At 42.2% G+C, this 22,172-nt stretch overlaps 1 protein-coding gene across 2 annotated transcripts in view; it reads left to right on the top strand.

Annotated features, from left to right (window-relative positions):
• Positions 1–22,172, top strand: part of atr (ATR checkpoint kinase) — an 81,203-nt gene that overhangs the window by 22,389 nt on the left and 36,642 nt on the right. For both annotated transcript variants that reach the window (XM_078205597.1, XM_078205604.1), the window contains exons 14-27: positions 1,087–1,257; positions 2,364–2,558; positions 3,850–4,035; positions 6,697–6,789; positions 6,890–7,020; positions 7,536–7,679; positions 11,076–11,169; positions 11,693–11,818; positions 12,134–12,340; positions 15,161–15,274; positions 18,230–18,345; positions 18,657–18,777; positions 19,459–19,596; positions 21,030–21,237. In XM_078205597.1, coding sequence (XP_078061723.1) covers positions 1,087–1,257; positions 2,364–2,558; positions 3,850–4,035; positions 6,697–6,789; positions 6,890–7,020; positions 7,536–7,679; positions 11,076–11,169; positions 11,693–11,818; positions 12,134–12,340; positions 15,161–15,274; positions 18,230–18,345; positions 18,657–18,777; positions 19,459–19,596; positions 21,030–21,237 — 2,044 coding nt within the window. The remainder of the gene's footprint in view (positions 1–1,086; positions 1,258–2,363; positions 2,559–3,849; positions 4,036–6,696; positions 6,790–6,889; positions 7,021–7,535; positions 7,680–11,075; positions 11,170–11,692; positions 11,819–12,133; positions 12,341–15,160; positions 15,275–18,229; positions 18,346–18,656; positions 18,778–19,458; positions 19,597–21,029; positions 21,238–22,172) is intronic.

Raw genomic sequence — 22,172 nt, forward strand, 5'->3', positions numbered from 1 at the left:
AAAGGTACAGTAAGGGGGAGGCGATGGTCTAGTGGTATTATCGCTGGACTATTAATCCAGAAACTCAGATCATGTTCTGGGGAAGGGTTCGAATCCCGCCACGGCAGATGGTGGAATTTGAATTCAATAAAAAGTATCTTGAATTAAGAATCTATTGACGACCATGAAACCATTGTTGATTGTCGGAAAAACCCATCTGGTTCACCAATGTCCTTTGGGGAAAGAAATCTGCCGTCCTTACCTGGTCTGGCCTACATGTGACTCCAGAGCCACAAGCAAAGTGGTTGACTCTCAACTGCTCTCCAAGGGCAACGAGGGATGGGCAATAAATGCTGGCCAGCCAGTGACACCCAAGTCCCACAAATGAATCAACAAAAGTGAGGTACAAAAGCTATTTTTTAAAGATTGATTGTTTAGATATGGCTGATTCATGGTGGGTATTTCTCATTTCATTGGCTGTTGGGACATGCTGGAAATATGAAAGAGCAACATCAGTTTTTTTCTGTTCTGTGCAGTCATTTCTTTGTACAATTCTATACCTTGCAGTCACAAAACCATTACACTAATTTATAAATATAATCTGGATATTGAATCTTGTGTCATTGCATTCCTAACAAACTAGGAAAAATGCAGGATTATTTTAAATTTTAGGAGCACTGTCAAATTTAGCCACATGGTGTACAAACTCCCTTCCTCGGTCGGTGGTGGAGGTTGGGGGTTGCTGAATATTTTTGAGCAAGAGGTTGACGGATTCTTGTGAGGCAAGGGAATCAAAAGTTATAAGGGGTAAATGGGAATGTGGAACTCGAAACACAACACAGACCAGCCTTAAGCTTACTAAATGGCAGAGCAGGCTTGAGGGGCCAAACGGCCTCCTTCTGCTCCTGTTTTGTGTGTTCATAAACTTCTTTCACCTGCAACTCTTGTAGTATGAGCTATGTGTTGATATAGCCAAGCCTCTGCTGGGTGTGATTTTTACGCTGATGTGGCCAGTGTTTCAGACTTGTATGGTTTTGAGACCCAATCAATTGCAATCTTACTTGTGGATTATCAGCTATTGCTAATATGGTGTTGTTTATTTTTCAGTTTCTGGTGGAGTCATTGCATACAAGACAGCTGGCAGCCAGTTCCAGTATTGAGGGTCAGAGTAAAGAACTGTGTCAGCGAGAGGCAGATCATCAGCGGCAGATTACACTTGGCATCTTATCTGAAGTGGCTCAAGTGTTTGATTTTCCGGATTTGAATCGTTTTCTCACAGTATGTAAATTTATTCTGTTTCTCTAAATGGTTATTCTTCTGTCATGAGGCATGTTGAAAGAACATCTGATAAAGTAAAATTTTAATTCTATAGTATTTAAGCTAAATATTATGGAGAGTGACCAACAACAGCTTATATTTATAAAGCCCTTTTAAAATAGTTGAAGGTCCCAAGGAGCTTCACAGGAGCATTTAAGAAAATACATGACATTGAGCCACGTCAGGTGACTGAATGTTTGGTTAAAGAGGTAGCTTTTATGCATTGTTTTCAAGGACAAGATGTGAGATGGATACCATGACCCCCTTCCCCAATCCTACCCAATTCGCTCACAAAATTACCTTCCCTCTGGCTTCTCAAAGCGGTTGGACTTTTAAACGTATCCACTTCACAGCAGCTAGTGCCATTAAAAATGGGGCGTGGCTTTCTTACCTCCACCACAAGGCCTCAGAAACACATTGCACTGCACAGTTCTCACTCAGCCTGAGCCAGTAGGTCAGGCGAGATACTTGGCAGGGTGAAACCATGATCAAGGAGGGAACGTAGCTGGCCCATTGCACCTGGGGGTGTGCTGACGCCTGCGATCGTGGTTTCCCCTGGGTAGAGCGATCAGGGTAGCCAACAAGGTTAAACCGAGGCTTTACCTGATACAATATTTTTCAAAGCCATCTCGGCCTTTTGGCTAAGATGAAGAGTTAGATCAAGCCTGGGAGGGGGTGCAATGCCTCAGCCTGTCAGCTTGGATCTTGTTTTGATCAAGCCAAAGATGGGATGTACAACCTTGTCTTGTCAGCTTGGATCTGGTTTGTCCCTCGTGTGGGGACTCTGATTGGACTTAATTGGCTTTTTTGATTAGGAATAAAGTACAAAAAAAGCAAGTCAGGCAAGATAGGAGTGGCTGGATCTCAAGGTAAGGAACTGGGAATGGGAGAGGAATCTGACACTGATTGGCACTCCATGAAAGCTACAGGCTGGTATTACACTAAACTTCAATTCCTTATGCTTGCCTCCCCCAAACACCATCGGTCTCCTCAAGTTAGCATTCAGAACAACAGGATATTCTTCATTCTATGCTGCTGTATGATGCAAATTGCATTTTGTTTTACAGCGTACTTTGCAATCTCTGTTACCGTATCTAGCTGCAAAGGCCAGTGCTACTTCTTCGTTACTGATCCGGACCATAGCAAAGCAGTTGAACGTGAATCGCCGAGAGATCTTGATCAACAACTTTAAATACATTTTTTCCCATCTGGTTTGCTCCTGCTCAAAGGATGAACTGGAGCGCGGTCTCCATTATCTGCAGGTAAAAAGAGTCTGTTTGTGTTCAGTAACAAGAGCTTTAAATATGGCACTGCTGGCTAAAAATCATGCGGTCAAATCAACTGATAAGAAGTGGTTAGAAAATGGGGGCAGGGGTTATGATCTAAAATGTTGAGTCACCACCACCTGCAAGGTCTCCTCCAAGCCACTCATCATCCTGACTTGGAAATATATCACTGTCCCATCGCAGTCACTGGGTCAAAATCCTGGCGTTCCCTTTCTCATGACATTGTGAGTCAATCCACAGCACGTGGACTGCAATGGTTCAAGAAGGCAGCTCACCACCATCTTCTCAAGGGCAACTAGGGATGGGCAATAAATGCTGGCTGGCCAGCGGTGCCCATGCGCCACGAATGAATTTTTAGAAGTGCATAATTGAAAGGTTAGGTGCGGTTCCTTGACTTTGCTTCATTGTGATGGTGTGGGTAGGTTGAAAACACCACCCGCTCTCACTCTGAACCCTCTGCCCTTGCCCTCCTAAACTACTCCACTTTCCCGCTTTCTGCCCAATTATAGTCCTTCCTTTTGTTCTCCCCCTCTTCCTTTCTCTGCCTTTGTACTTAAAGTCTGTTACTTCTCCAATTTTTTTCCAATTCTGATGAGAGATCTTTGACCTGAAATATTAGCTCTGTCCAGATGTTGTTTCTATTTTTATTTCAAATCTCCAGCTTCTGCAGTATTTTGCTTTCCATCAGCTTTAGACCGTACAAGTCTCCCAACGTATCAAGGTGGATCTCGGAGAACCTGTGATGTCTCCTGAAAAGGCAGGCAAACTTCCAGGTTTCGATACTCCATTGATGTACTTGGCACAGTGCAGATTCTTATAATCAGTAAGGGAATGAGGGGTTATGGGGATAAGGTGGGAAAGTGGGGTTGAGGATTATCACATCAGGTCAGTCACGATCTTATTGAATGGCGGAGCAGACTCGATGGGCTACTGTGTCTTGTGTCTTAGATGGGAGTCAGGAAGTCATGCAAATTATCCAATCTCTTCTCCTGGAGACTTTTAAAATATAATTGGGAGCTATCTATTATTGCTCATCACTGGCTGGAGAAGTATCTCCTTTCAGAAACACCCTTCAGTTTAATTTTTTCTTGTTTCTTTTCCTTCCACTTCTTAGTTCCTTAAATTTGCTTTGCTAGTACACAATGTACCCCTCTCCATCCAAAGAATAAATGGTTTCATTCCAGTGACCGGGGAGAAGGATTTCCCATTATGTATACTGTTTCATGGTACAGGACATTTTGTCTCTCTTTCTTGCTGCTGTTTTTAGAATGAGACTGAACTTGAACTGGGCAGCCTTCTCAGACAAGATTTTCAGGGGTTACATAATGAGCTACTGCTGCGTATAGGAGAGCACTATCAGCAGGTTTTCAATGGACTGGCCATACTGGCTGCTTCTGCATCTCGAAATGACCAGCACCAAGCACCCAAAGACATTACTTCCCCGGAATTAATGGTAAGAAAATATAGTGTGTATATATTTTAAAATGCTCTTGTCGATATGCTGGTTTTATAACATAAAAGACAGTAGGTTCCCTCGACTGAATCAACGTTGTTTCATTTTAATATTGTTCATAAAATAGAGACTGAATATTTATTTGATGTTGCAGTTGTCACTGTAATATCGTTTGTCACTTACTTGTTCTGTGGCCTGCGTCCCAAATTTGCATGTGGCGTTTTCCCCACTGCCGTTGGGGTGTGTGCAGCACCACTGGGGACTTCTTCAGTCGCTTCTCTTCCCTCTGCTCCCTGTCTTGCTTCCGTTCATGGTCCTGTTCTCAGTCCTGAAGTCCTTCTTTCCTGCTCAGCTCCCGTTCCCATTCTCCATTCTCTCTTTTGGAAGTTCCAGGTACCCGCTGCCACCACTGGGGACTTCTCAGCTTTCCCCTCTTCCCTCTTCCTCCTGTTTCTGCTCTCCGCCAGCACTGAAGTCCCAAGACTTCTTCAGCAGCTTTTTGCACACTCTGTGTCTGCCAGCAGATGGAGCCTGGTCAGGTCTGAAACCAGGCAGCTGGTGAATGCAATTGTTTTACATTTATATTGTATTTCTTTAATATTTTAAAATTTGTTTAATTTTAAAGGTTATTTCATTTAGAAATGTACAGAATTTCAACATAATTTCTTTTCTGGTGAGAGAGATCCTAAAGTACAGTATTACAGTATTTCCTTTATATTGATTTAGGAATGCGCAGTACTACACACATACGGTACATTATTTTGATTTGTACATTGGCTTTTAAGAAATGTCCTAAAGAACTTAAATTAAGTTTTAACATATGGGAACCTATGATTCACTTAAAGTCATTTCACTAAAAATCGAGATTTTCAGGAGAACAATCACAACTTTGGGTGGGGACTTGCTGAGTAACTGTTTGCTTAAAGTTGTATTTGCATTTCTGAAAATATTTATTCATTTTATGGTATGTGGGCATTGCTGGCTGGGCCCAGCATTTATTGCCCATCCCTAATTGCCCTACATTTCAGAGGGCATTTGAGAGTTAACCACATTGCTGTGGCTCTGGAGTCACATGTAGGTCAGACTGGGTAAGGACGGCAGATTTCCTTCCCTAAAGGGCACTCATGAACCAGATGGGTTTTTACGACAATCAGCATGATTTCATGGTCATCATTAGACTTTATGCAACCCTCTGTGAAACAACGTTAAATGAATCAGGTTTTCCCACGACAACCAGTGTCAAAGCTGTAGTTATTTTATGAAGGACCTTTTATCCCAGTAAAAAATTAAAACGTTACACTTTGAATCACAGAATTGTAACAGCGCAGAAGAGGTAATTCAGCCCATCATGTCTACACCAGCACTCGAGATGAGCATTATGATTCAGTGCCATTCTCCTGTCTCTTCCATGTAACCCTGAACACTGTTTCTGTTAAAATAATAATAAGTCTCACAACACCAGGTTAAATACCAACAGGTTTATTTGGTATCACGAGCTTTCGGAGTGCTGCTCCTTCATCAGGTGAGTTTCACTCACCTGATGGAGCCTGGTCAGATTTGAAACCATCGGGTGAGTGAAACTCACCTGATGAAGGAGCAGCACTCCGAAAGCTCGTGATACCAAATGTACCTGTTGGACTTTAACCTGATGTTGTAAGACTTCTTACTGTGCCCACCTCAGTCCAACGCCAGCATCTCCACATCATCATCTGTTAAAATAGTTACCTCGTGGCCTCTTGAGTGTCTCGATTGAACCTGCCTTCACCACACGTTCAGGCAGTACACTCGCTGAGTGAAAATGTTTTTTCTCACATCACATTTGCTTCTTTTGCAAATCACTTTAAATCTGTGACCTCGTGTTCTCTGTAATTTGAAGTACTGTCCATTCCTAAATTCCCACATTTGTAAATTAAAATTTTAAAATACGATAAATTTAAAATATAAAATATAAAAGAAATACGCTCTTAGTGCTCAGGCCAACTCTGTCCCTCTTAGTCCTCTGCCTGACTCTCCTGATTGCCACTTCCTTTCCCGAAACCTTGCTCTAAGCAAGGACTCAGGAGATGGGTAGCAGGAAGGAGGGAGTGAGAGGAACTGCGAGTAGGAGGATTGAGGAGAGAAGCGGCGAGAGGGAGAGAGTTGGCACGAGAGTGAGCGTCCCAGCCAGCGGAAGAGCGGTTCGGCCGATGGAAGTGTGTTTTAGGGCGTAGGAGAACTTGCGCCAAATCTCTGCCACTTTCAATACGGTCATGCATGCTCTGTCAGCTCTACTGTGAAAATGGTACTAAAGACCTGACACTGAGCGTGCATACTGGCCCTGTTATATCTGTAATTTTAAAGTAAATGATGCTGAAGGAAACAACCTAAAATGGAATGTGACTGCATTATAATTTGAGGTTGGGGGATTTGTGATTACTAATCTATTTGCAGAACGGTCCTCCAACCAAAAGCATTTCAGAGGTGCTATTCCAGCCCACTGGGCCAACGAACTGCTCTGATATAGTTGAGTCTTGGCTGTTCTGTTACCACTATTTGAAGTTAAAAATAGTGATATGAAGTAACAAAACTTCGTTAAGCCACTATGCCAGCACATTTTATCTGAAATTAAAACGTATTCAGAATCTGTTCTCGGTGTTTTAAAAAAAAGTTGTTTTTTTCCAGGCGGACTACTTGCAGCCTAAATTGTTGGGGATTCTGGCCTTTTTTAATATGCATCTGCTGAGTTCCAGTGTTGGAATGAATGATAAAAAGATGGTAGGTAAACTTTTCACTGGCGTCCTATGGTTTTCCAATAAAGCCTTTAGAGGAACTTATAGCGAAAGCGGTTATTTGTGTCTTTATTTTTTATGTACAGGCTATGAACAGTTTAATGTCATTAATGAAATTGATGGGACCAAAACACATTAGCTCAGTCCGGGTAAAGATGATGACCACTCTGAGGACAGGCCTCCGGTACAGGGACGAATTTCCTGAATTATGCTGCAGGTATGTTTTGAAATGCAGCTTTCACTTTGAATGAATGGAAATGCAGTGTTGAATTTTATTGCAGTTCTAACATTTAAAAGAAAAACTATCTTTTTAAAATAAAAAATCCTAATTATCACTGATAAATATATCTTTGGAAGATTGCTTCAGGCCTGTTTATGTTTAAATTGGAAGCACGTGGATTAGAATAATTTGTAGCAAAGGCTATGCAATAGTTACAGTTTACCCTTAAATTGAAGTTGTTCAATTCAAATTATCTAAATTAGTAGCTTTAACTGGAATACTTAGATTAAATTATTGGATATTTCAAATTATTTTCATGCCAAAAATGACTGAACTTCAGGAACAGTCTGTAAACTTGGCCAAATGGCTTTGTTGTGTTGTCTTTGCAAAATCCGTTATATTTTTAACAAGTGTTTGATTCGAAAGGTTTTACTTTGTCTCTCTTTTGCCATTTTAAATGCAGTTTGAGTGCCACTTAATGCCGTTCTGTTAATTAAACCGCTTGCTTTCAGAGCGTGGGATTGCTTTGTGCGCTGCCTGGATCCCAGTTATCTGGGAGCCCTTCTCAGTCAAGTGATTGTGGCTCTGCTGCCTCTAATGTCCAATCAACCAAAGGAGACTGCTGGAATATTTCGCTACCTTATTGTAGAGAACAGGTGAATTAACTCTTGCGTTTTGTTTTCACAAATTGGGCAACGTTTAGGTTGCACTAAATGATCCAGATCTTGCAGTGGTAAGAATTGCAAGACTGTTGGTATTCTCTGCCTTTACTCCACTGAAACTGACAGCAACCTCAGGAGTCCGCACATGCACAGTTAGACATGGAAATCCAGAAGTTGCTGTCAGTGCTACTTCACTCCTCCCAGAAGCCTCCACTTCCCAGAGTGCAATTTCTCAGCAGTCAGTGAATTGATGAACACTTTAGGTTGATAGTGTTGCTGTAAAAACGCTCGAAGAAGTTACAATAAAACAAAAGCAAGCTACTGAGAATGGTGCAAATCTGAAATAACAAAGTGCTCAATAAACTAAGCAGGTCCCGTGACATTTGAGCAGAGAGAAACAAGAGTTAATGTATCGAGTCTATTGTGACTCTTCAGAACTGTACGAAACAATAAAAACCAACAGCATGTGAGAGGGTCAGCGTATGTGAATGAGCGTGAGTGGGCGAGTGTATATCTATTAGTGTATGGTGGTGAGACTGGGCAAAAGGCAGACTCACGCGCACCTCTGCACACACGCACTTAGTGTCACACTCTGCCCTCCACACACCCACTCAGTCACTCACTCCAACACACACACACTTCTCTGGTGTGGAGATGCTGGCTTTGGACTGGGGTGGGCACAGTAAGAAGTCTCACAACATCAGGTTAAAGTCCAACAGGTTTATTTGGAATCATGCTCCGAAAGCTCGTGATTCCAAATAAACCTGTTGGACTTTAACCTGGTGTTGTGAGACTTCCTACTGTGCCCACCTCTCTGGGCTAGACATGACCTTGCCCTCCCACTTGAGGAAGGAAATGGAGGCTGTCCAACGTCTGAGCAGCCCTCTGACCACACACCAGCACCTCCCCACTCTAAGCTCCGAGCACACAGTGTACGTGCATGCATCTGTCTATCTGTCTCTTTCTCTGTCTCACACACCCTCTTCTTTTGCGCACTTTCTCACTCTCACACACATGCATACATGTACACACACGCACTCTCCCTCGCGCACGCGTGCACACGCCCTCTCGCACACGCTTTTTTCTCTCTCAAAATTTCTCCTTTCATAAGCCATGCGGACTCTGTTTGATGATATTATGTATTTCTAAATGCTCTGTCATCCTTTATAATGGACTCTAACATTCTCCCAAAGAAACCTGTTTGTTGTCTTCCCTCCCTTTTTGGATAACCCCTCCGACTGAACTTACTTTTCTGCCTCGAGTTCCCCGAATATTAAAAACTTACTCAGCAACTGATGACATTTTGCTCATCCAACCACAGGCTAGTTTCACCCTATATTGGTGAGCCTATCAGCTGCCAATGCATGGAAAAACCAGCCTGTGATTGGTTGAGCACATTGAGCATTTTTTTGAAATTCCTTCCAGGTAATTTTGAAGTTGAACTGTTACTTACACCACAAGGACATGGTGAGCCACTTATAAATGCCTTGCAGGCCACATCCAGCCCACAGGCTAAGTCTTGGACAAGCCTGCTTTATACTTAGCTCTTCAACTGTGCCTTCAGCCGTTATTTACTTTCCGCTCAGATGTGAAGTGCTTTGCAATGTTTAGCTACAATGAAATCACTATATACATTCCAGTCTTGTTTGATGTCATTATTTGCAGTGTTATGACATAAACTATCGAGAGACAAAAGACTTGTATTAAAAAAACAGCGGATGTGTCAATGCGCTTTACAGCAAATGAAGTTGTTTTGAAGTGTAATCACTCTTGTAATGTAGGAAACACAGCAGCCAAGTTATAGAAACATAGAAAACATAGAAAAACTACAGCACAAAACAGGCCCTTCGGCCCCACAAGTTGTGCCGAACATATCCCTACCTTTTTAGGCCTACCTATAACCCTCCATCCTATTAAGTCCCATGTACTCATCCAGGAGTCTCTTAAAAGACCCTATTGAGTTTGCCTCCACCACCACTGACGGCAACCGATTCCACTCGCCCACCACCCTCTGTGTGAAAAACTTCCCCCTAACATTTCCCCTGTACCTACCCCCCAGCACCTTAAACCTGTGTCCTCTCGTAGCAGCCATTTCCACCCTGGGAAAAAGCCTCTGAGAGTCCACCCGATCTATGCCTCTCAACATCTTATACACCTCTATTAGGTCTCCTCTCATCCTTCGTCTCACCAAGGAGAAAAGACTGAGCTCCCTCAGCCTATCCTCATAAGGCATGCCACTCAATCCAGGCAACATCCTTGTAAATCTCCTCTGCACTCTTTCAATCTTTTCCACATCCTTCCTATAGTGAGGCGACCAGAACTGAGCACAGTACTCCAAGTGGGGTCTGACGAGGGTCTTATATAGCTGCATCATTATCCCCGGACTCCTAAACTCAATCCCTCGATTGATAAAGGGCAGCACACCATACGCCTTCTTAACCACCTCCTCCACCTGCGGGGCCGATTTCAGAATCCTATGGACCCGGACCCCAAGGTCCTTCTGATCCTCCACAGTACTAAGAGTCTTTCCCTTTATATTGTACTCCTTCATCCCATTCGACCTGCCAAAATGGACCAGTATGCATTTATCTGGGTTGAAGTCCATCTGCCACTTCTCCGCCCAGTCTTGCATCCTATCTATGTCCCTCTGTAACTTCTGACATCCCTCCAGACTATCCACAACCCCACCAACCTTCGTGTCGTCGGCAAACTTGCCAACCCATCCCTCCGCTTCCTCATCCAGGTCATTTATGAAAATGACAAACAGCAAGGATCCCAGAACAGATCCCTGGGGCACACCACTGGTGACCGACCTCCATTTAGAAAAAGACCCATCTATACACACTCTCTGCCTCCTTTGGGCAAGCCAGTTCTGGATCCACAGGGCAGCAGCCCCTTGGATCCCATGCCCCCTCACTTTTTCTAGAAGCCTTGCATGGGAGTAAGGTGAGGTAAACTCCCACAAACAGCAATGTGATGATGACCAACAACCTGTTTTTGTGATGTAGACTGAGGGAAAAATATTGGGCAAGACGCCAGGGGTAACTCTTGGCAGCACAGTGGTTAACACTGCTGCCTCACAGTGCCGGGGACCCAGGTTCGATTCTGGCCTCCGTCACTGTCTGTGTGGAGTTTGCACATTCTACCCATATCTGCATGGGTTTCCTCCAGGTGGTCCGGTTTCCTCCCCAATCCAAAGATGTGTGGGTTAGGTTGATTAGCCATGATAAATTGACCCTAATGTGTGGGGAATTAGCAGGGTAAATGTGTGCTGTTACGGGAAATGGCCTGGGTAGGATTGTGGTCGGTACAGACTCGATGGGCTGAATGGCCTCCTTCTGTACTGCAGGGTTTCTATGATCTAAGCAACTTTCTTTGTGGATATTTCAGAGCTGAAGTAAAAGATTTTCTCCATGAGATTTACTTTTTGCCAGAACACCCTGATTTTACTGAGATCCAGAAGGTTCTGCAAGATTATAGAAAGGTGAGCCTTTTACTTTAGTGTGCTCGTAACTGATCTTATTAAAATTCCACAAAAAATGTTTTAGCTAAATATCTGGGAATGCAGAATTATAATTATTGAGCCTGACTGCTAGTGTCACCAAGCTATTTGATGATGAAGAATTATGGTTAAGCCTGAAATGTACTCTCCTGTATGTGCACAAAAATACAAATCCAAGATGTAATCTCAAAACATCAAACTGAGCATTTGCAGATGTCCTGAGTAGCTCACAAATTAGTGAAACTGTCCTAATGGTGCCAGACACAGGATTGGTCTCCTCCCCATCTGGTCTTACTAGGCTTTCACTACCCTAATGACACTGGAAATCTGTCAGTGAACCAGACTATTTGTGAATTGAGCTTTGAAAATAATCCAGAAATACTTCTTCAGCTGTCAGATTAGTAATAAACTTCAAAAACTACTTGGAATTTGTCCCTGATTTCCTTGGTTAGGTGGTGCCAACATTTGTGTCACTAATTTTTGCTTTGTGTGTGCTGTTTTATAGGAAACTTCTAAAAGCACAGATTTACAAACTGAACTGCAATTGTCCATGCGGGCTGTTCAGCATGAGAATGTAGATGTCCGTATCCATGCATTGACCAGTTTGAAGGATACTTTGTACAAGAAACAGGTGCACAATTTAATACTAATGGCTTTAGGACTTTAATGCATTGTCTAATGACAAAACTGCACATGATAATTCAATATTAGTTGTGGCAGAGGAACATAATATTGAAATAGTGATATGTCTTACAAGTTATGACTTTCTGTACTGTGCATTTTAGCACCTTGAACAAAAGAGAAAACAAAGGTTTCTAACAAATCTCTGTGATTCCTCAGCATTGTGTCTATCAAGAGGGTGATGCTTTAACGTAAAGAAAAATTCATTGCGTTTCAGAATAGGAAAATTGTCATTGGATTCATATATCATTTATATATATTTTAGGAACAATTGGTAAAACTTGCCACTGACAGTGAGACAGTCGAGCCTATTATCTCTCAGTTGGTGATGGTGCTTCTGAAGGGTTGTCAAGACGCAAATGCACAAGCTCGACTTCTGTGTGGAGAGTGCCTTGGTGAGTTGGGTGCAATAGACCCTGGCCGATTGGATCTCATGACCAGTAACACCGAGGGGAAAAGCTCTACATTTGTGGTAAGAAATCATTTGAATTTGAACATCTTCCACTTAATCTCATACTAATTTAGGTCTATATATAAGGAGGAAGAGGGTAGCTAAGGAAAGGGTGAATTCACTCGAGGAGGGAATTTGTGTGGGGAGCCAGTTAAGGTGGGTGAGATCCTTTACGAGTATTTTACATCAGTATTCACAAAGGAGAAGGATGAGGTGGATGGTGAGTGTAGAAAGGAGGATGTTGACATTCTAGGACATGTTGAGATAAAAAGGGTGGATTGAAGGTTTTGAAAAACATTAAGGTGGACAAGTCCCCAGGGCCAGATAGAGTCCATCCCAAAATACTGAGAGGCAAGGGAAGAAATTGCTGAGGCCTTGATCAAAATCTTTGTATCTTCTTTAGCCACAGGCGAGGTACCCGAGGATTGGAGAGTACCTCTGTTTAAGAAGGGCAGAAGAAACAATCCGGGAAATTACAGGCCTGTGAGCCTTACAATGGGGGGGACAGGATTTACTCACATCTGGAAGAGAAATAAGCTTATTAGCGATAGGCAGCATGGCTATGCCGGGGAGGTCATGTCTTACAAACTTAATTGAGTTATTTGAGGAAGTGACAAAAAAACATTGACCAGGGCAGGGCAGTGGATGTTGTTTACATGGACTTTAGTAAAGCCTTCGATAAGGTTCCTCGTGGCAGGCTGATACAGAAGGTGAAGTCATATGGATCCGAGGTGAGCTGATAAGATGGATACAAAACTGGCTTGGGCATAGAATGCAGAGAAAGCAGTGGAAGGGTACTTTTCTAACTGGAGGTCTGTGGCAAGTGGTGTTCACAAGGATCAGTGCTGGGGCCTCTGTTGTTTGTAATGTCTTTAAATGATTTGGAGGAAAATGTAGGTGGTCTGATTAGTAAATTTGCAGATTTGTCAGAGGATACAGCAGGATATAAATCGAAAGATGGCAGATGGAATTTAACCCAGACAAATGTGAGGTGATGCAATTTGGAAGGTCCCTTGCAGAAGGAAAGTATACAGTAAATAATAGAGCCCTTAGTAATATTAGCATACAGAAGGAGTGAGGCGTTCAGATCCACAGTTCCCTGAAGATGACAATTCGAGTGGACAAGATGGTCAAGAAGGCGTGTGGCATGCTGGCCTTCATCAGTCGGGGCGTTGAGTATCGGAATTGGAAAATCATGTTGCGGCTGTATAAGACTTTGGTTAAGCCACATTTAGAGTATTGTGTACAATTCTGGTCGCCACAGTATCGAAAGATGTTGATGCATTGGAAAGGGTGCAGAAGAGATTTACCAGGATGTTGCCTGGTTTGGAGGATATGGATTACGAAGAAAGGTTGAACAAACTTGGATTGTTTTCATTGGAGTGTCAGAGGATGAGGGGGGACCTGATAGAGGTTTACAAGATTATGACGGGCTTGGATAGAGTGGATGGTCGGAGTCTTTTTCCCAGGGTCGAAGGGCCAATTACTCGGGCATAGGTTAAGAGTGGGAGGGGGAAAGTTTAAAAGAGATGTAAGGGGCAAGTTTTTTCATACAGAGGGTGGTGAATGCTTGGAACGCGCTGCCGGAGGAGGTGGTGGAAGCAGGTTCTATAACAACGTTCAAGAGGCACCTGGATAGATACATGATAGGCAGGGAATAGAGAGACATGGACCACGTAGAGACAAGAAAATATTAGATCGGCATAGACTTGATGGGCCGAAGTGCCTGTTCCTGTGCTGTGCTGTTCTTTATTTAACCTGGAAAATGCATTATCAGATTCCATGTCATGCAACATAAGTGTTCGCAAAGATTCATAATGCGTGCGGTACCACAGTTTAGGACTGTATCAAGTACTGCTATGCAGAAGTATCTACAGTGCACCTTGCATTTTAAATGAATGACTTCCAGTTACTCATGGAGAGACAGAAACTGCTCCCAAGCTCTGGCTGCAGCAGTACCTCCTATTCCAGGAGAGCTAGAGATTCGTCTTCCCTGTCTTTTCTTGCACCTTCTCTACTTGAAAAAGGCCCTCTCTCTCTCTTTCTTTCTGTCCTCTTCACTATTCCCCTTCCCTCACTTCTCTTCCTTCTGCTTGCTGCTTTTCTCTTCCTCCTCCAAACCACATTCTACGTTTTCTCTCATTTCCTAAACTGCTGCGTTGATATAAATTGTCCAGAATTAGAGTGTAGGAGACTGACGCTGGTGCATTCTGTCATTATTTGCTCCATCACTTTTCCTTGGAGTTGGATAAATACTTGAAGGGACAACATGATAAGATAAAAAGAGCAAGGGAGTGGGACTAATTCGATAACTCTGAGAGCCCACACAGATGTGATGGACAGACTGGCCTCCCCCTGTGCTGTATTATTCTGTGATTTTATTTGGCTTGTGTTAGTTTGCTTGCATTTTCTGGTAATTTGTTCCACAACAATATCAGCAGAAGCTGAAGAACTAATTGGATTTTTAGTTTATGACTGCCTTGCGTAGTGTGCATGAGGGAGATGGGAAGAGGGTGAGATAGTAATAGAAACCGGTTAAGGGGTAATTGTAAACTTAATGCTCTCTAAATAGAGTACTATTCATTTTTAAGGCATTTTATAAGCTCCAATTAACTGAAAATTGGTGTCTGTTGGGGTGAACTGCTGCCTGAAATTATTTGTAAAATCAGGTTCTGACTCAAGTATCTTTAGTTGCTTTAAATTCTTTAAGAAAATGTTATAGTGATTCACACTTATGATTTTATTAAAATGAAGTAAATTTCCATTATTAATTAGTGATAAAATATTAAAGCATAACTTGCAGTAAATGTACTTGTTGTTTTGTAATTGCTTCTATGACAGGCTGGTGTGGAAGACCCCAATTTTGCCCATCATTTATTGATCGAGTTGACAAGAGCCTTCCTCGCTTACGCAGATAATGTTCGTGCCCAGGACTCAGCTGCTTATGCCATTCAGGTATGGAAACAGCTGCCAGTCTGTACAGACTTGGGAGAGTGGTATATGTAATAACAAGCCAGATTATTTTTAGAGCAAGAGTGTTAACTTATTTCCTTCTGAAGTTATTTTACAGAAGGGGCAGGGTAGAGTAAATAACAAACTATGGAGAAGGAAAGAAATATAAATTGGGACAAGCAATAGAAAGCATGTTCATGATTAGGAGTGAATATACTTTCAAGGCGTGTTATTCATTTAACCATCAGCTGTGTTTACTGGATCAGATACTTGGCTCTCTGTGGTGTCAGCAAAGAGAATGTTTGAGCCTTGACCTTGTCACCTTTGGCTAAAAACAACTGTCTTAACTAGCAAAATTGTACAGAACATAAAATAGCACATAGTTCGTACGGTGCAAATTGGTGATGTGTGCATTTTGTTTTAAGAAACTATTTATAAATTTCACAATTTGTTTTTTTTTTAGCCACTTTCATTCTCGGGGCTTGAGAGTGTTAGTGGTGGCATTTAACTGCTGAGAGGAGTGTGCCACAGCCAAGCCCTCTCCTGGTGTCCCCATATAAATGCTGTAACTTGATTTTGTGTCTCTGTATGTCCTGTTTGAGAGCAGATATCCACTCCATCTGACGAAGGAGCAGCACTCCGAAAGCTAATGGCATTTGCTACCAAATAAACCATGATGGACTTTAACCTGGTGTCGTTAAACCTCTTACTGTGTCCCCATATATATACAGCATATGTATGGCATCCAAGACATTGCTGTGGGGAGAGCAGCCAGCAGAGATGTAATGGGTTGAATGGCTTCATTCTACACTGCAAATCTATGGGATTCATTAGATTATGTCATTAGAAGTGTGGCAAGCTTTCTCCTTCTAGACGTGCTGAGGCAAATATACTGCCTGCTAGTCTAGAAAACCTACTAAACCAAGCACCGACCAGGAATCACACCTGGGTTTGTGGTTCAGCTGCACACTGCTTTTACCAACTAAATATTCACAGATCCAAAGAAAATAATCTAGGTTTCCTTATTGCTGCAAGATGGCATCTAGTTGATGACTTGGAGCAGAGTTATTGTAAATAGCAAGGAGTTGAGGCCTGCAGCTAAATATAATTCTCTGGACTTTCAAAAAGCTTGCAACTGACATTTCTTAGCTGTATGCTTGTATGTATCCAATGTTAGATTAAATTTTATAACTTTATACATGCTTCAGGAATCCCATGAAGACGTGTTTATGTTGGGGGCAGTTGGACGAGGAGTTACTTTTGTTTCAGTGGACCAACTAGGAACTATAATTGTCATCATCTTAAGAGGTACCACCAGTATGATGAAATAACGTGCCAGATCTCCTGGACTCCAGATCATCAGAGACTAGACGCGTGACTGAAGATGTATGTCAGGACCCTGTGGAAATCCTGATGTGTGGACTTGCATTGGAGTTACATGGGAAGTTTTAACTTCCAACAAGCACTTGGCCTGCTCTGACTTAGAGTCGGAGACTTTAGATAGTTCCGCAGTAATTAATTGAATAGTTACCAGGAAACATTAGACAGATTGAAACCTAGCTAACTCCTGGACTGAATCCTTAATCACTATCACTGATCCCCCTGACAACCTCTCGACAACCTTCTGACCTGACTCGCCCACACTCCAACTACCTAATACCCTTTACCAGACCTGAGTACTCTCTGCCAACCACCCGACTGCACCTCTGACCAAATAGGAATACCCTTGACCCGACTTCCCATCTTCCTACCTATCTCATTCATCCACTCATCTGTTCACTAACATCCAAAGACTGGACATTTAAACTTCCCATACAGCAGCTAGTGCCGTAAAGAGGGGGCATGTCCTGTCTTCCCCCGACTCTGCACCAACAGAGTTCCCTGAGGGAAGCTGCGATGTGCATTTCTAAGAAAATGGGCTAGGATTGTCACGGAAGAAACGTGGAGCAGCATCAGGTCAGGGAAATGTGAAGGTGTTTACTTTGGCAGGAAGAATAAAGAAACAGTATTATTTAAATGCAGAACGACTGCAGAATGCCGAGATGCAGAGGGATTTAGGTGTTCTCGTACATGAGTCACAAAAAGTTAGTATGCAGGTACAGCAAGTAATCAAGAAAGCTAATGGAATCCTATCCTTTATTACAAGAGAAATTGAACTTGACAGTAAGGATGTTATGCTTAATTTATACAGGGCATTGGTGAGACCACATCTCAAGTATTATATGCAGCTTTGGTCTGTTTATTTAACGAAGGATATAAGTGTGTTGGAGGCTGTACAGAGGAGGTTTATGGGATTGATACCTGAAATGAGCATGTTGTCTTATGAGGGTAGGTTGGAAAGGCTGGGCTTATTTCAACTGAAGTTTAGAAGAGTGAGGGGTGACATGATTGAAGCATATATGATCCTGAATGTCCTTGACAAAGTAGACGTGGAAATGATGTTCCCTCTTGGTGGGTGAGTCCAGAACGAGGGGGGCATTGTTTTAAAATTAGAGATCGCCTTTACGGGACAGAGATGAGGAGAATTCTTTTTCTCTCAGAGGATTGTGTGACTTTGCAACTCTCTGCCTCAGAAAGTGGTGGAAGAGGAGTCGCTGTATATTTTAAAGGCAGAGGTAGATAGATTCTTGCTGGCCCAGGGAATCAGAGGTTATTGGGGTAGATGGGAATGTGGAATTCAACCGAAACAGATCATCTGTGATCTTAATGAATGGTGCAGGAGACTCGAAGGGCCGAATGGCCACCTTCTGTTTCTATTTCCGATGTTCGTATGTGAATTTTTGAGTGCAGTGGCGATGGCGATCATTGCCACTGCTTGGAAGATCTGGGCCACTATCTCAGAAACTATAGTCGGTGGAAATAAGAGTACTTAGTAGGGGTTACCTTTAACATCTCATAGATTTTGGCAGTTTAAGTGTGGGGACGTTTTGCTAAAGATTTATAAAATTGAACTTCCAGGAGCTGCTGCAAATATATAAATGTAAAGAAGGGAAAACTGATTGTCCGGGACGTAGGCTGTGGCGGAGCTTTCCAGAGCATGTGCAAGAAATCTTGGAACCTCATCTAAACACCAGGTCTGCACTATTTTCTTGGTGCTTTTCCAAGCATTTTGACTGAACTGAAGGTGTGTTTTGTTCACAGTTGCAATTTTTAACATTGCTCAGCAGTGGAAATTGGGAAAGCACTTCACCCACACCTCAATGTAAATTTATGGGTCACCGTCATGTGAGGTTTACACATGGCTCAGGTTTACTTGATTGTGATACCCGTTCTGTCAAGAATAATTTTTTTTAAATATCAATGTAGTGTTTAAGTGATAAAATAAGTTTTGCCCAAAACTTCTATGTAAAAAAAAAATCAAAAGGCAGTTGTTTTGCTTTTAAAGGTACAAAAGTTCTCAGAAGACGTGCAATTGGGACAGCATTAAGAAGCCATTTTATCTTGGCAAACATGACCGAAACTTTGCAGAGTGGTCAGCAACATGGGCAGGATATCTTACAACCAAGGTGAGCATGTTGGTGAATTTGGAGTCAAAAAAAGGCTAACCTCAGCATTTATTTTGTCTGTTATTTAGATCAACACATAAGACTAATTTATAGCACTAAGTAGTTTGCTCATGTCGTATTTTCTGCAAATGTAGTCATTTGCCAGTGCCTTTACTGCTGCTGAATTAAAGTAAGGAGCAGTCTCAATGCTTTGCAAATGTTAGAGCCTAGAGATTTTTCTTGCAAAACATCAGAAGGTAAAGTTGCTGTCAAAATTTACTCTGTTCCAGCAGGGACATAAAATCTTCAAAGCCTGTGAAGCAACTTCCTTAAGCAATGGAATCCTTAGGGTTATGGGATTATGATCCATGTTTAAGATGAAAAAAAAGCACTAGTTTCTGATTAGTGCTATATCCAAATGTTCCTGTAGTAGTCTGTGACGCTCCCTCCCCATCACTAACCTCCCTGCTTCTGCATCTTATGTATTTGATGTTAGCTCATTTTAAAGTGTTAAATTGTTGCCTGAAATGACTGTTTACTGACTTCACAAATTCATGATTCAAACCTGAATTTGTAGAAAGAACCCATAAAGACTACCTGAACTCAATTCCAAAAGTTGTTTTAAAACTTTAAACATGTCAGTTCTTTTAGTTGCAGATTGAATATATGTTTAGGTAAATATCCTATTGCATGTTCTTTCAGGTTCGACATGAGCTAGCCAGAAAAGTATTTGACTGTTGCAGCTTTATTACAAAACATGACTTCAAAGTGACCATCTATCTGCTACCTCATATTCTTGTCTACGGTTTGCTTGGGTGTAATGAAGAGGATCAACGTGAAGTAAGAAGCCAGTAACTATATGGTTAATATACATTCAACAGATCATGCTTTATCATGAGCACAGTTTTGCTCCTGGGCAGCACGGTGGCACAGTGGTTAGCACTGCTGCCTCACAGCGTCAGGGATCCAGGTTCGATTCCCAGCTGGAGTCATTGTCTGTGCAGAGTCTGTATGTTCTCCCCATGTCTGAGTGAGTTTCCTCCCGGTGCTCCGGTTTCCTCCCACTGTCCAAAGATGTGTGGGTTAGGTGGATGGTCATGCTAAATTGCCCCTTAGTGTCGGGGGATTTGCAGGGTAAATACATGGGGTTATGGGGATTGGGCTTTGGTGGGATTGTTGTCAGTGCAGGCACGATGGGCCGAATGGCTTCCTTCTGCACTATAGGATTCTGCAGTTTTCAACAATACCATACCAATAAAACATATATTAATCAACCAGTTCTATGTTGAGAAGAGAAAGAAAATCTAGTTCTCACCAAACAATAGTAGATTTCCAAGTGAAAATTGGTTATGCTAGTATACTCTTCTGCAGCCCTTCCTTGTTTTAGTGCGTAAAAATGCAGTGCCGTTTACCTGTATCAGCTCATCATCCAATGTCCAGACCATCGATTGGCAAGATAAAAATACATTAGTACATTATATAATGATATCAATCCATGCAAAAAAGATTCCAGACTCTTAAATTTGAGAAAATGGATAGGAAACGATTGGCTTGGTTGTATTTAGAAAAATAATAGAATTTTTAAAAGATAGATGAAAAAATAACAAGGGTGAATAAAATTGAAGTGTTTAAAAAGCGTGTTAAGTTAAAACTTTTTTAATGATTAGTTTGAGTCCTGGAGGGCATGGTGGCACAGTGGTTAGCACTGCTGCCTCACAGCGCCAGGGACCCGGGTTTGATTCCTGGCTTGGGTGACTGTGCGGAGTCTGCACATTCTCCCCGTGTCTGCATGGATTTCCTCCGGGTGCTCTGGTTTCCTCCCACAGTCCGAAAGACATGCAGGTTAGGCGCATTGGCCATGCTAAATTCTTCCTCAGTGTACCCGAACAGATGCTGGAGTGTGGCGACTGGGGGATTTTCACAGTAACTTCATTGCAGTGTTAATGTAAGCCTACTTGTGACACTAATAAATAAACTTTAAGCCTTTAAAGATAAATCTGCTTCTAATATTTCAGCAGTTTTATTACTGAATAGCTGTTTTACATGGCGTGCAAGATTTAAAAATGCATGAGTTGTTAAGCAACTCATTATCTTGAATCTGTTGGCGATCTTGAAGCTAAAATGTTGAGCATAAAAAGCTATTATTCAATATTACGTTTAGCTTCAGCTTGATCAGGCCCTGTGCTGCAAGATTTAATGGGTTGCGTTTAGCGTCGAGCAGAAAATGGACTGTAATTAGTTCTTGTGAAGAAACTATTTTATTTCTTCTGCAGGTATATTCAGAGATGATGGCTGTCCTAAAACATGATGAGGCGTCGGATAGGAGGTTGCAGGACAGTGCATCAGATCTGAGTCAGTTGAGCACGCAGACTGTTTTCTCCATGCTGGATCATCTTGCGCAGTGGTCCAGACACAAATTACAAGCTCTTAGCTCTGAGAAAAGTGCTGGCAGATCCAGCAAGGACAGAGGAGGTCCTAACGGTGAGTCTCGAAAAGTTAACCCACCTTTGACGATGGCTGAGAAAAAACCTGGGTGAGACGTGTCCAGCTATTTTAAAATGGAAACTACCCATAACCATTTAAAAATAAATAACTTGTGTATAATAGTGTTACTTTCTGGTAACAGCTGCAGATTGTTACTTCAGGAACTTGCGGTAATTATAATTAGTATTTTATTGTGCATTAATTTTGAATTGAGCTTGCTGGCTGTTGTTGCCCACCTGCCAATGATTAGTTGCCAAAAAGCAGTGAGGAAGTAAAACTGCTTCAACAAAGTCCAAAATGTACAGTTCAGAAAAAATGGATACATGTGAATGATAATGCAGTAATCTCACTTCAGAGCTGAAATGACTATTCTCACTTTATTTGAATCTCTGGATGAGATTATATGCAGTGCTCACTCCCAGCCATCTGTTTATTTTCTGTAGGCATTTACACACCAGAACAGTAACTTGTGTTACTGATTGTTTTCTATCTAACATGCCCTGTATTTAGTTTTACCATCCTGCGATAAGTCCTAATTTAGTTTCAAGCTCTTGTGGACTGCAGTGCATTGCTGGGTAGAAGAGTTACTGTTGAATTACACGCAGGTAGCATCATTATATTGTGAAGATCTGTTCTGCTGGTCACTTCACAGTTGAATATCATCAGTATTGTGTGATTCCTACGTAAGAGATTTGTGCTGTGTTTTTCTCCCATTTTATGTGGTGGTGGTGGTCCCCTGGGCACTGCTGTGCGCCGGGTGACATTTAAAAATGGCACCTTGATCCTTGTATTTCCAAGTTGCTGGTCGGGCAGGCAAATCAGAGACCGCCCCGCCAGTGATACATTGTGGTACCTATCCCTTGAAGTTTTTGTTTCTAAGTCCCAGACTATATGGCAGAGAAAGCTGCCATTGCCATCTCTTTTCAAGCCTG

This window comes from Mustelus asterias, chromosome 3 (assembly GCF_964213995.1).
Source record: "Mustelus asterias chromosome 3, sMusAst1.hap1.1, whole genome shotgun sequence".
Classification (NCBI taxonomy): domain Eukaryota; kingdom Metazoa; phylum Chordata; class Chondrichthyes; order Carcharhiniformes; family Triakidae; genus Mustelus; species Mustelus asterias.